General features: G+C 47.6%; 1 protein-coding gene across 1 annotated transcript in view; it reads left to right on the top strand.

The window, feature by feature from the left end:
- LOC143986961 (ALK tyrosine kinase receptor-like) overlaps nucleotides 1-15,786 on the top strand; it is a 317,275-nt gene that overhangs the window by 253,777 nt on the left and 47,712 nt on the right. The window contains exon 19 of the mRNA XM_077485377.1: nucleotides 15,762-15,786. This exon is cut by the window's right edge and continues 73 nt beyond it. Within this exon, the coding sequence (XP_077341503.1) occupies nucleotides 15,762-15,786 (25 nt within the window). The remainder of the gene's footprint in view (nucleotides 1-15,761) is intronic.

Here is a 15,786-nt window from a genome sequence, read left to right as displayed (position 1 = left end):
TACTTGTGTTGTCCTTGACTATTGTTTAAATTGGTTTGATGTTCCGAAACACTTAAGTGTGACAAACATGCAAAGGAACAGGAAATGAGGAAGGGGGCAAACACTTTTTCACACCACTGTATGTATGTAGAATACGTATCAGAGAGAAGCTCCATATTCAGTGGTGTGATATTGAGTGTCAAACCAGTTCCTAAGGCTGAGTGGTCAAAGTGAGACGGCTCTTGTCTGACAGGATCACCCTAACTGGAGCACCCAGAATCCAAATCCAGAAAAAAATTAAATAAAGAGCACTAGCACAAAAGTGAGTCTAATTTGGCTTTAACCACTTGCTTACTGGGCACTTAAACCCCCCTCCTGCCCAGACCAATTTTCAGCTTTCAGCGCTGATGCACTTTGAATGACAATTACGCGGTCATACAACACTGTACCCAAATGAAATTTTTATCATTTTTTTTCCCCACAAATAGAGCTTTCTTTTGGTGGTATTTAATTACAGCCAGGAGTTTTATTTTTTGCTAAACAAACAAAAAAAGATGCAAAATAAAATAAAAATAAAAAATCATGTTTCATAGTTTGTTATAAAATTTTGCAAACAGGTCATTTTTCTCCTTCATTGAAATGCGCTGATGAGGCGGCACTGGTGGGCACTGATAGGCGGCACTGGTGGGCACTGATAGGCTGCACTGGTGGGCACTGATAGGCACGGTTAAGTTGGCACCGATAGGCACAGATAAGGCGGTACTGATAGGCACAGATAAGGCGGTACTGATGGGCACAGATAAGGCGGCACTGATGGGCAAAGATGGGCACAGATAAGATGGCACGGATGGGTGGCACGGATGGGCACGGATAGGTACCACTGATAGATGGGACTGATGGGCACTGATAGGTGGCTCTGATAGGTGGCACTGATGGGCGGCACTGCTGGGCACTGATGGGCACGGATATGTGGCATATGAGGTGCAGCACTGTTGTTGAGGCAGATTGTGGGCACTGATAGGTGGCACTGTGGGCACTGATAGGTGGCACTATGGGCACTGATGGGTGGCACTATGGGCACTAATGGGTGGCACTATGGGCACTAAGGGGTGGTACTAATGGGTGGCACATTTACTATATATATATGTTGCACTGGCAGGGGGCACTGGCAGGGGGCAGGTGGGCACTGATGGCTTGGCCGTGATCGGGACTGAAGTTTTTTTTTTTCTCCTCGCGCTGTCAGCACAAGGAGAAAAATAGCCAATTCCCGGCTCTGTTGTGATCACATGATCAGCTGTCATTGGCTGACAGCTGATCACGTGGTAAGGGGTCGGGATCGACCCCTTGCTTCGATCCGTGATCAGGCGAGTCTCCTAGACTCGCTGATCACAGAGCGCGCCGCGCACGCCCCTCCGGGGGCATGCAGGCCGCTCGTGCACGGGACAACGTCAATAGACAAAGGAGGTCCGAGCTGTAGCCATCATTCGGCTATAGCGCGGATCCCTAGTGGTTCATTATTCATCAAATAACTGAATAAAACATCCAGAACATTTTGAGGTTCTAAACACCCCCTGCCTCACACACACCATCCTTCATCAGGGCTCTTCTCTTCCCGGATATTCCATATCCCCCTGTATAGTCAGTGGGATACAGGTTGAGCTGATGGCGATTGCTAGAGCCCTGAGGATGATAGTAAGGAGAGTCCAGCTGGTTAAACCTGTATTCCACTGGTTATATTAAGGGTGAGCGTCAATCTGTACAAGAGTTAAAGTTAGCATGAGGGCTTGAGTTAGTATATAACGGTTGGCCTTGGAGAGAGGGTTAAAGTTCACATGAAGACTAAGGTGTAAAGCCCCATACACACTATCAGTTTTTCCTTTAGATTTACCAAAATCATATAATATGAGGTCAAACCTTAGGAGTTTCAATTTGTATGCAATCAGGCAGGCCCTTCACTACATGGTTTTGGTAAACCTGAAGGGAAAAACTCAGCAGAAAAACGGATAATGCGTATGAGGCTTAAGAGTAATAATTAGACAATTAGAAATGACATTTTGTGCAGGGACAGTTCTAAACACGGGAAACATGCGCCCCTTCACAGGCATACTATAGACACCCCCCAGGTACGACATTTAAAGGAATATTACACTTTTATTGTTTCACTTTAAGCATTATTAAAATTCACTGCTCCCGAAAAAACTGCAGTTTTTAAAACTTTTTTTCACATTGATCCATGTCCCCCGGGGCAGGACCCGGGTCCCCAAACACTTTTTAGAACAATAACTTGCATATTAGCCTTTAAAATTAGCACTTTAGATTTTGAACGTTCGAGTCCCATAGACTTTAATAGGGTTCTAAAGTTCACACAAAGTTTAGGTCTGTTCGCAGGTTCTGGTGTGGGGGTGTTCGGCTCATCCTTAGTCCCGGGCCACGATAATTCTTGTTTAATTATGGATTGGGTGTCTGTATGTAGCTTGGCAAGGAGAGGTTTGTAGTTGACAGAGAAAAGGTGTTTGACCGATCTAGTTATTGTCATAAAATTTAGTAAACAGGTAATTTTTCTCCTTCATTGATGTACGCTGATGAGGCGGCAGTGATGGGCACCGATAGGTGGCAATGATGGGCACTGATGGGTGGCAGTGATGGGCACTGATGGGTGGCAATAATTGCCACTGATTGTTTACACTGATAGGTGACACTGATTGGTACCACTGGTGAGCATTGATAGGTGGCACTTGTGGGCATTGATAGGTGGCAATTATTGGCATTGATAGGTGGCACTTGTGGGCATTGATAGGTGGCACTTATGGGCATTCATATGTGGCACAGGCAGGTGGCACTGTAAGGGGGTACTGATTGGCACAGATGATGTGCCTGTGTTCCGTAATCTTCGGGACGGATGTCCCTTTAACATAAGCTGGTGAACGGCTTTTTTTTTCTCCTCACGCTGACAGCGCGAGGAGAAAAAAAAAACGATTACCGAGCTTTTGTTTACATCATGTGATCAGCTGTCATTGGCTGACAGCTGATCACATGGTAAGGGACCTCTTACTCGGATCGGTGATCATCTGAGTCTCAGTGACTCAGTGATCACAGCGCGCTCCCCAGGGAGCGTGCACAGGGGGGATGTCCTAGACGGCCTCCCGGAAATTGAGGTCCGCGCTGTACCCATCATTTGGCTATGGCCTGGACCTCAGGTGGTTAATTGGCATTGCTGGGTTCCGGTGGCGTGTGAAATGGGAAATGGGTGGTAAACACTTACCGTTAGGTGGTAGTAGATGAGCGGCAGAGAAGGTTTACTTAACCAGAGATGGCGAGCCCACTGGTTGGGAGTATCTGCGGTGCTGTGAGCTTAGAACTGGAACTGTGGAAAAAGACAACAAGTCAGAATAGCTGTAAAAAAAATAAAACAGGTATATTGCTGGAAACTTTCCTGTTAGGTGTAAATTGGTCAGTACAGGAATAGATGCGGCGTGCACAAACCGAAAAACAAGCTGAAATCAGCTAGGCCACTCTAGGGGGAAACAGTAACTTAGAAGAACTGAGTATTCAACAGTGAACAGTGAGGGATATTTTTCATTGGTGAGGTCAGCCTGACTTGACCAGGTAATAATCCATAACTGGTGTCCTTTGGTTCCTTAGTAGCGCGAGGTTGCGGTGTTTTGCACTGTGGTAGAGGAAGGGCTGTATTTGTGGGGGGTTCTAGGATGATGCCCCATTCATGTAGTAGATGCATTCCTTTCTGCAGGTGGTGAGTGGTGCCGTTCTTTAGAAGGGTTGCGGGATATCACCACTTGTACAGGATTTTGTGGTTGTGGATGCCTTTTGGTGTTTAAGGTTCAAGTTCCTTCTGAGCTGAAGCGTGTACTTGGAGAGGTCTGGGAATATCTGGACCCCAGAGTACGGGCGGGGCAGCAGCGATTTATTTCTTGCTTCATACATCAATCTCTCTTTTATGTGAAAGAAGTGTAACCGCATGAGTACATCCCTTGGCACTGTTGCTGCGAGGTGGGAGGGCTTCGCTATTGTATGAATCCTGTCTATTGGGCAAAGAATGGTGTGTATAAGATCTTTAGCTTTTGCTGGTTTGCCGGTGGTATAGCTTCAGGAACCCCCCTCAGTTTCACGTTATTACGTCTGGAACGGTCCTCTAAATCAGCCAGCTTGGCCCGAACCCAATCCTGTTCATCCTTCACCTCTTCATACGTGTCAATAAAATCATTTACAGTGGATGTATATTCCGCCATGCCCTCTTCTATGGTAATAACCCTCTGACCCATTGCACTCATATCAGTGTTTGTTTTTATGGAACAGGGATGAGAGGTCTGTCATCAAACATGATTGGAGTGACATGAGCATGTCTTTCAGTGTAGTGTCGATGACTGGCTGCCCTGAGGTGCGGAAGGATGCCATGGAGCTTTGCAGGGCCTGATTAGATTGAAGCGGATTGAAGACCTGGGCTGTGCTAGCTAGCTAGCTCCTGGGGCGGTTGTGGGAGCGGTGTGTCCATCCACATCCGGGCCTTGGCTGGGCTGTTAGTGAGGGGATCTGTCTCTGTGTCTTGTGCGGGGGATGTGGGAGCGCTGATGTGCCCATTTCTCCCTGAGGTTCATCTGGGAGATCTGTACATGCCTCCTGCGGCACAGCGAGTCCGCCGCCATCGTGGAATTTACTGACCTGAGCCTCCGGCGGGAACATGAAGGTAGTAAGCTTTTTGGGCTTGTAATCCCCCATCCTTTTTGCAGGACATCGTAGGCTGGCTTGTACTGAGGCTCTGGGGTAGAGATGGCCTGGGTCCGCTGTGTCTGGCAGGCTGTAAATGCTCCATCGTTCTCCCTCACTGAGGAGCTGTGAGATCAAGCGTCTTTGGCGCCGGATAGCCACGCCCAGCTGATATTACCCTACTGTGATCACTGGATCTTTCAAGCTGGGACGCCAGGAGAATGCTAGGTCTGTGAATTGTTCTTAAGTGGTCGTTTACAGCAGCAGGAGATGCCGATTACCCAAGATTGGGTGACAAGCCTATCATATCTGGTAAGCCTGCATCCTTTAAGGTGGTGGGATCACATTGTCTTCTTCCCATGAAGATTTCTCACAGGGTATTGCAACTTTATCATCAAGCTGATTTCAACTGTCACAGACTTTCTGTTTATTGTGTTTATGCACATTTATTTTTTAGCATTTAGCAACATAGACTTTGAGGGTTTACTCACATTATGAGTATTTTGATGTGATGCACATACATATATGTTCTATTTACTTTGTAGCATTTATTTGTTTGAATCATTTTTGTTTTTTACATCACAATTTTTTTTACATCATTTTGGTGTTTAGATCACAATTTTTTGTCTTGCCATAGCGCAGCTCCCTTTGTTTCATTGTTTCGTTTGTGTTGTATATCACTTTGAGTTGCAGCTTTAGCATTGTATTTAATAGCGCAGTTCTTTTATGCCATTCCACTGAAACTGCCCTACTAGAACTCACCAATGACCTACTAACTACTAAAACCAATGCCCACTACTCCATACTCCATACTCTTAGCCCTTGTACACACGGTCGGAGATTCCGCCGGAATGTTTCCTATCGGACCGTTTTGTCGGATATTCTGACTGTGTGTGGTCTGCATCGGACTGTTTGCGTCTGAGTATCCGACGGACCAAGTTTTCCAACTTGCCGGTAAAATTTTCCGACAAAATGCTCCGATCGGACATACTCCGATCATGTGTAGCCTACTCCGATGGACAAAGTGCCACGCATGCTCAGATCAAATTCCTAGACCAAAGCTATTGGCTACTAGCCTGAACGTAGTCCCGTCGTAACAAAATAACATCATCACGTTATGTACAATCGGATTTTCCGACAACTTAGTCCGACCGTGTGTATGCAACATCACTTCCGGACCTCTTCCGGAATTAATCCGTCGGAATCACTCCGACGGATTTGGTTGTCGGAATCTCCAACCGTGTGTACAAGGGCTAAGACCTCTCTGCTGCCTTCGACACAGTTGACCACCTGCTCCTCCTCAGCAAAAATCACTCCCTTGGCCTCTGTGATTCTGCTTTATCCTGGTTCTCCTCCTATCTATCTCAGCGCACTTTCAGTGTCGCTTAAAACTCCATCTCCTCCGCTCCTCTTCCGCTCTCTCTGTTGGGGTACCCCAAGGCTCTGTCCTTGGGCCCCTCCTATTCTCACTCTATACCTCTTGCCTGGGCCAGTTGATAACCTCCCATGCCGCTCAATACCACCTCTACGTTGATGACACCCAGATCTATCTCTCCACTTCTCAACTCACCCCCTCAATCTCCTCACGGATCTCAAACTTACTGAATGACCTCTTGGTATGGATGTCACACCACTTCCTCAAACTCCAGCTCTCTAAAACTGAGCTTGTTATATTTCCTCCTTCCCGGTCCCCCCCCCCCCCCCCCCCCATGACTTTTCCATTAAGATCAACAGCACAACCATTGGTCCCTTCACAAATGCCAGGGTCCTGGGTGTAATCCTTGACTTTGACCTCTCCTTCAGCCCCCGTATCCAACCACTGGCTAAATCCTGCCACCTTCACCTCCGCAACATCTCCAGAATTCGACCCTTCCTGACTAATGACACCACAAAGAAACTCATTCGCTCCCTGATTATTTCCTTCCTTGACTACTGCAACTCTCTCCTTAATGGCCGACCCTTAAGCAGGCTATCCCCCTTCAGTCCATTATGAATGCTGCTGCTAGACTAATACACCTCACTAATCGATCTGTGACTGCCGCGCCTCTCTGCCAATCCCTTCACTGGCTTCCCCTACCCCACCGTGTAAAATTCAAAATACTAACCACAACATACAAGGGAATCTACAACATTGCCCCCATCTACATCACCAACCTCATCTGCAGATATCGCCCAAATCGTCCCCTCCGCTCCTCCCAGGATCTCCTGCTCTCTAGCTCCCTTATCATCCCCTCTCATGCTCGCCTCCAGGACTTCTCCAGAGACTCTCCCATCCTCTGGAACTCCCTGCCCCAGTATATACGATCAGCCCCTAACCTGTCCACCTTTAGGAGATCCCTGTAAATTCATTTATTCAGGGAAGCCTATCCCACACCCACCTAACAACTGTCCCCGAGCCACCCCCATCAAATCATTCCCTGCATCTATTAACTTTTTATACCACCCCCTCCGTTTAGAATGTAAGCTCTACGAGCCAGACCCTCCTGTCCCTTCTGTATTGAACTGTACTGTGATTGTGCTGTCCCCCCTCTACATTGTAAAGCGCTGTGTAAACTGTTGGCGCTATATAAATCATGTATAATAATAATAATAACCATTCAGAGTCAACCCAGGAAAAGGTGCAGAGAGCCTACAGGTTCCATGCAGATTGTAACCTGCTGGAAGTAGGCGCCAGAATCCCAGCGCCCTACAGGCCACTGAGTTAACACTAAGCCGTCACGCTGCCCTTGATATAAAGACAAGGCCAGAGGCCCAGAAGGAAATATAGGACAAGCAATGTAATAAAAGTTGCCGAAGATCCTAAGCGAGCCGACAGATTAAAGGCATTTAAAGACGGACGACCTATTGAATAAAAGCGTCTTTCAGTCTGTGCGGCTTTATGGAGTGCAGGGACGCAGAGACATTATCCGAAACATGTCGCCATATAATTTCCGGCTCACCCTCTGGGTCTTGGCACCTAAGAACCTACCAGCAGATGTTTATTTCCAGGAATTGGCAGCTGTCCGGCCTTGAAGAAGAATGGTCCCCGTTCCAGCATTGTGATGGAACCCCGCCGGCGTTGCGTCTCTCTCTCTCTCCCTAATCCTGTGTCAGCCTGCCAGCCCGGCATTGTCAGAGACAATTACTCTCATAAATAGCCCTTAGCACAACAGCCTCCATTTTTATGGGACTTTCAGGCCCATTAACGCAGCGGTTCTCCCAAGAAGCGAGAACAAGGAAATGGCCTCTAATTCCAGCGAACCGCATTACGCCATTTTATTACATTTGTGCCAGCCGGCATAATCAGGTTCCCTTTATTTATTTTTCTTCGTTTTGTTTTTTCCAAAACCCTTTCCATATGGTGAACAGAATTTTTCAAACTCTGTATGTGACATGACCAGGTTAGGATTGTTTCATCCAAAGCAGAGCTTTCTGTCCACATGTTTATGGACTGAGATCCCTCAGTACTGGGACAGGTTCATCCAGTGCCCAGGGCAAGGATGTGGCATTGCACCCCCCCCCCCTCACCCACTGCTAATGCTGGCCCTGAGATCTCTACACCTGGGTTCACATCTCCGCCCACCGCTGATCTTCTGAAGACGTCTTGCTGTATTTTTCACTTTAAGTGGTGGTTACGGGTGGACTGGCAACTTCAGAGGAACATACTTGCCACGAGACATGGTGCCCAAGACATATACAAATTATGCATGTTTTACCTATGGCTAAAATATCCAATGAGGGTGGACTGGCCTTTTAAAGGCTCCATAGGTTTATGACATAACTCTGCCGTTAACATAGATTTTGGATGTGGCCCCTTCCCACCCAGATACTACTGGTATGATAGCATTGAATGATTAGCACTGCTAGTACTCAGAGTTCCCAACATAGAGAGCAATGCCATTACTCCTCCTAACAGTAACCTAACCCCAGGGGCGTACCTAGAGCATTCGGCACCCGGGGCGACTCCTATATCTGGCACCCCCCCCCCCTCACTTTAAAATGTAAAAACACCCACTGTGTCCCCTGCATACCTCTGCATCCCCCAATATCTCTTTGTCACTACTTTGTACCCCCCTCTCCACAACTGGACTCCTTTACATTGCACAGCCCCCCGCAGCTCTGGATCCCTTTACATTACACACCTCTGGACCCCTTTACATTACAAAACAGTTTGCACCTCTAGACCCCTTTACATTACACAACACCCTGCACCTCAGGACACCTTTACATTACAAAACAGTTTGCACCTCTGGACCCCTTTACGTTACATATCACCCTGCACCTCTGGACCCATTTACATTACACAACCCCCTGAACCTCAGGGCCCCTTTACATTGCACAGCACCCTGCACCTCTAGACCCCTTTACATTACACAACACCCTGCACCTCAGGACACCTTTACATTACAAAACCCTCTGCACCTCTGCACCCCTTTGCATTACACAACCCCCTGCACCTGTGGACCCCTTTACATTACACAGCCCCCTGCACCTCTGGACCCCTTTACATTACACAGCACTGTGCACCTCAGGACACCTTTACATTACAAAACCCTATGCACCTCTGGACCCATTTACATTACACAACCCCCTGAACCTCAGGGCCCCTTTACATTACATAGCACCCTGCACCTCAGGACACCTTTACATTACAAAACCCTCTGCACCTCTGGACCCCTTTACATTACACAACCCCCTGCACCTCTGGACCCCTTTACATTACACAACCCCCTGCACCTGTGGACCCCTTTACATTACACAGCCCCCTGCACCTCTGGACCCCTTTACATTACACAGCACTGTGCACCTCAGGACACCTTTACATTACAAAACCCTATGCACCTCTGGACCCATTTACATTACACAACCCCCTGAACCTCAGGGCCCCTTTACATTACATAGCACCCTGCACCTCAGGACACCTTTACATTACAAAACCCTCTGCACCTCTGGACCCCTTTACATTACACAACCCCCTGCACCTCTGGACCCCTTTACATTACACAACCCCCTGCACCTGTGGATCCCTTTACATTACACAACCCCCTGCACCTGTGGACCCCTTTACATTACACAGCCCCCTGCACCTGTGGACCCCTTTACATTACACAGCCCCCTGCACCTCTGGACCCCTTTACATTACATAGCACTGTGCACCTCAGGACACCTTTACATTACAAAACCCTATGCACCTTTGGACCCCTTTACATTACACAGCACCTTGCACCTCTGGACCCATTTACATTACACAACCCCCTGAACCTCAGGGCCCCTTTACATTACACAGCACCCTGCACCTCTAGACCCCTTTAAATTACACAACACCCTGCACCTCAGGACACCTTTACATTACAAAACCCTCTGCACCTCCTGGACCCCTTTACATTACACAGCACCCTGCACCTCTGGACCCATTTACATTACACAACCCCCTGAACCTCAGGGCCCCTTTACATTGCACAGCACCCTGCACCTCTAGACCCCTTTACATTACACAACACCCTGCACCTCAGGACACCTTTACATTACAAAACCCTCTGGACCCCTTTGCATTACACAACCCCCTGCACCTGTGGACCCCTTTACATTACACAGCCCCCTGCACCTCTGGACCCCTTTACATTACACAGCACTGTGCACCTCAGGACACCTTTACATTACAAAACCCTCTGCACCTTTGGACCCCTTTCAATTACACATCACCCTGCACCTCTGGACCCATTTACATTACACAACCCCCTGAACCTCAGGGCCCCTTTACATTACATAGCACCCTGCACCTCAGGACACCTTTACATTACAAAACCCTCTGCACCTTTGGACCCCTTTCAATTACACAGCACCCTGCACCTCTGGACCCATTTACATTACACAACCCCCTGAACCTCAGGGCCCCTTTACATTACATAGCACCCTGCACCTCAGGACACCTTTACATTACAAAACCCTCTGCACCTTTGGACCCCTTTACATTACAAAACCCTCTGCACCTCTGGACCCCTTTACATTACACAACCCCCTGCACCTCTGGACCCCTTTACATTACACAACCCCCTGCACCTGTGGACCCCTTTACATTACACAGCCCCCTGCACCTGTGGACCCCTTTACATTACACACCCCCTGCACCTCTGGACCCCTTTACATTACACAGCACTGTGCACCTCAGGACACCTTTACATTACAAAACCCTATGCACCTTTGGACCCCTTTACATTACACAGCACCCTGCACCTCTGGACCCATTTACATTACACAACCCCCTGAACCTCAGGGCCCCTTTACATTACACAACCCCCTGAACCTCAGGGCCCCTTTAAATTACACAACACCCTGCACCTCTAGACCCCTTTACATTACACAACACCCTGCACCTCAGGACACCTTTACATTAAAAAACCCTCTGCACCTCTGGACCCCTTTGCATTACACAACCCCCTGCACCTGTGGACCCCTTTACATTACACAGCCCCCTGCACCTCTGGACCCCTTTACATTACACAGCACTGTGCACCTCAGGACACCTTTACATTACAAAACCCTCTGCACCTTTGGACCCCTTTCAATTACACATCACCCTGCACCTCTGGACCCATTTACATTACACAACCCCCTGAACCTCAGGGCCCCTTTACATTACACAGCACCCTGCACCTCTAGACCCCTTTACATTACACAGCACCCTGCACCTCTAGACCCCTTTACATTACACAGCCCCCTGCACCTCTAGACCCCTTTACATTACACAGCACTGTGCACCTCAGGACACCTTTACATTACAAAACCCTCTGCACCTCCTGGACCCCTTTACATTACACAGCACCCTGCACCTCTAGACCCCTTTACATTACACAACCCCCTGCACCTCAGGACCCCTTTACATTACACAACCCCCTACACTTCAGGACCCCTTTACATTACACAACCCCCTGCACTTCAGGACCCCTTTACATTACACAGCACCCTGAAGCCTTTGGGTTCACACTGGTGTCTTGGAGTTTGTCGCAGTGTTGGGGTATATGCAGTTTTTCTGCATATAATCCTCATTTTTAGCTGCAGTCCCACAGATGTCTATTAGCTTGTGTAATTTTACTGTGTTTTCTGAAAGATTCAGTATAGAGGACATTCGGTGCGCTTTCAGAAAATGGTGCAAAAATGTGTAACCTAATAGAAGTCTGTGGGACTGTAGTGAAAATTGAGGCAACTGAACCACAGCGCATCAGTGTGAACCCACCTGAGTCCTGGTTCACATATATGCGATGCGATGCGATGTAGGAATCGGTGAGATTCCAGTGCGGATTCCTGCATTGCATGTTGCTTGTTGGCTGTTCACACTGCCCTTTGCAAGCTGCTACGGGTGTCAATGTAAAATTAATGACATCCCCAGATCGGTTTGCAAATCGCAGTGAGAACTGTGAAATGGTGCAAGAATCGCATTGCATAGATGTGAACACCCATCCAATCCAATTCCAGTGCAACCAAAAAAAAGGGTCCCTCACCATTTTGGTGCAAATGTGATTGTACGGCTGAATTTGCATCGCACAGACATTTCATGTGATTTGCACAGTAATTCAGTGTGAATGACATGCAATGTCTGTGAACACAGTAGTGTATACCCTGGTAAAGGAACATGATGGGGAGCATGATGGGAATATGACGGGGACATGATGGGAATATGACGGGGACATGATGGGAATATGACGGGGACATGATGGGAATATGATGGGGACATGATGGAAAGATACTGGAGGACAACAGAGGAAAGAGGGGGAGTGAATGAGATTTGGGAGAGAGAGGGCAGAGTCTGGACACAGGGACAGTGCTGATAACTTACTTGGATGTTCTTCCTCACACTGTTTAAATGTCCCCTCCCCCATATTCCTTTCAGAGCAGCACAGCACGCGGGCTGCACGGAGCATGGATGGGACACGCAGGGGAGAGAGGGGGCAGAGCTAAGGCAGACTCTTCCATCTCTGTGGAGGGAGGGGGGGATTGTACTCAGTCACTGGTCTGTTATAATTAAACAGAGAGTGAGAGCATTGTGACAATGGGTCAGTCTGCCTGAGGTTTCCCTGCTCAGCATGTCACATCGACTGCACTACCAAGCCTGTCCCACTCTCACTGCTTCATACAGGGGAGCTGCCTGACACCCCCCTAATGTGTGGCACCTGGGGCGGTCCGCACCCCCCGCCCCCTAGTTAGTACGCCACTGCCTAACCCCCTCTGTAACTCCTAATTTTAACCCTCCCTGTAGCCCCAACACAAATTGCCCCTGTAACGCGTTTACACGTTCGTAATTGTTGGCCAACATTTGTGTGACCGTATGTATGCAAGACAAGTTGGAACCAACAACCTTCGAACAAAATTGTGTGTACGGGGCATAACCCTAACTCTAACCCATCCTGTAACCCCAAGACTAAGCCTCCTTGTAACCCCAATACTAACCTTCCCTGTAACCCTAATCCCACGTACACACGACCGGACTTTCTGGCAGACTAGGTGCAAAGGCGATTAGTCCGTCGGACAATCCGATCGTAAGGACCGCATAAATAGCTGCAGATGGACACCGGTGGCAAGAAAAAAGCGCCCTGAGGCGATTCAGTTCGTATAGGTAGCGCTATACAAGTCATTCATTCATTCATTCATGTGGGCTAGTCCGATTGTTTTAAAAAAAATAAAAATCTGACGGGCCTAGAAATAGAACATGTTTCAAATCTATCTGACGGACTCAATTCCGACAAACTAAAATCGGGAAAACCATTTGTCTGTGTGCTGGTTCGGCGGACCAAATACGACGCGATGGAAGCTATTGGGTACTGGCTATTGAACTTCCTTGTTTAGTCCCATTTACGTCATCAGGTTCAAAATGAATGGACTTTCGAACGGACTTAGTCCGTTCATGTGTGGCCAAGTACGTTCGTTCGGAAAGTCCGTCTGAAATCCGCCGAAATTCCATCTGGAAGACCTAGTCTGCTGGAAAGTCCTGGCGTGTGTACGCGGCATAATAATAATCCTCCCTGTAACCCTAACACTAATCCTCCCTGTTATCGCAACAATAACCTTCCCTGTAACCCCAATACCAACCCTCCCTGTAACAATAACCATCCCTGTAATACCTAAAATTACCAATTTCTGTAGCAAAGAGCATATACGTTTTACACTATTTTTTTAAAATAAAAATATATAAAGTTTATTATAAAAATATGAAAAACATATATGAAACCATATCCAATATTGTGACAAAGGGTTAACATATATATATATTTCCCATCACTACATGGTAGAGGACATCATGTCACATCTTAGCTCTTGAGTGAGCTAAGCTATCATTGTCACCAGCCTGTGACCATGGATTGCCATGGAGAATTTTTTGGCTTCATGATATCAAATAGTTTCTTCTTATCCCTTGTACACACGGTCGGACATTCCGATGGAAAATGTCCGATCGGACCGTGTTGTCGGATAATCCGACCGTGTGTGTGGGCTCCATCGGACTGTTTCCGTCGGAATATCCGACGGACCAAGTTTTCCAGCTTGGCTATAAAACTTTCCGACAACATGATCCGATCGGACCTTGTCCGATCATGTGTAGAGAATTCCGATCGGACAAAGTGCCACGCATGCTCAGATCAAATTCCTACATCAAAGCTATTGGCTACTAGCCTGAACGTAGTCCCGTCCTAACGAAGTAACGTCATCACGTTCTGAGCGATCGGATTTTCCGACAACTTTGTCCGACCGTGTGTATGCAACAGTTTCGGACAAAATCCATCGGACAAAATCCGTCAGACGAAATCTGACGGATTTGGTTGTCGGAATGTGCGACCGTATGTACAAGGGCTTAGACACACAGTATATAGCCAAGATTGTGTAAACCTGACTATCACACATTCCCCCATGGCCACTAATTTTTGAGTTGCCCTCTTTGTGGGTTTATCAGCCTCTACTCTTTTGGGAAGACTTTCCACAAGATTTCAGAGGGTGTCTGTTGAAATTTGTACCCGTTCTGTGAGGTCAGATTCTGGTGTTAGATCAGAAGACCTGGTTTGCATGTCAAGCCCATGTTGGGAGGCAAAAAAAAAGCAAAAAAATAAATAAAAACAGACCAAACTTGCAGTTGTCATTATAATTCATTTGTAATGGGATTTAGTATGGTTGAGGTCAGGGCTCTGTGCAGGACAATATAAAGTTGCCCCCCTCCCCCATCCTGGCCATTAATATGGTGTTGTCCCATCCCTGACCTGTCCCATTTCTGACTTATCCCATCCCACCCCTTATGGCCATTTATATGGAGTTCCCCTTTCTCCTTTGTTGCCAGGAGATTTTGGAGGGTGTCTGTGGGAATTTGTGCCCATTTATGAGGTCAGGTACTGATCTTAGCTGAGAAGACCTGGTTCACCATCGGTGTTCCAATTCATCCTGAAGGTGTTCAGTAGGGTTGAGGTCAGAGCTCTGTTCAGGTCATCTTTAAAGAAGTTTACTCTGTCTTCTCCCACCACATAAAGTCTGGCTGGGTAGAGCATAGAGTAGGTCAAGTGGTGGAATCCGAAGCTACCTTTTAACTTCAGTGAATTGTACATCTTTTTTCTTAACCTCGTCGGAGAAATCCGGGAAGACCCCCACGAGCACATTGCCAGATGGGATTTTACCTTTCTCCCGGGTGAGCCGCAATATGGCGTTGCGGTCTTGGTAGTTTAGAAATTTTTGGCGATATACCTGCATGAAGGCGCTCCGTCTGGTAGGGGTCTCCGAGCTAGGCAGTGGGCTCACTCCACCACAAATGTGGCCAAAAACGCCTCCCTTTCCATAGGTGGTGATCAGCAGGGTCTCCAGGAAGGTTGGTGGGTCAGAGCCCTCAGCCCATTCTGGCAAACCCACAAAGCGGAGATTGCATCTCCTAAGCCTGTTCTCCATGTCGCCTTGCTTGTCTGTTCAGGTCATTTTAATAGTTTTATTGCTCAAAATGAGTAAAGCCATGGATGCTCTGCCAAATTCCACAATATTTTAAATCAAGAGTGTGTGCAGACTTAGGACAATCATGGGGTAGAATGGTGAATCCATAAATGTTTATCTCTTTGCAGAACCAGCCTTCCTCTCTCACTATGC

The sequence above is a fragment of the Lithobates pipiens genome, unplaced genomic scaffold, assembly GCF_037356315.1.
Source record: "Lithobates pipiens isolate NorthernLeopardFrog02 unplaced genomic scaffold, aLitPip1_a1.2 Scaffold_18, whole genome shotgun sequence".
Taxonomy (NCBI): domain Eukaryota; kingdom Metazoa; phylum Chordata; class Amphibia; order Anura; family Ranidae; genus Lithobates; species Lithobates pipiens.
The sequence above is the reverse complement of the archived record's forward strand: the minus strand, read 5'-3'. Positions and strand labels throughout refer to the sequence as shown.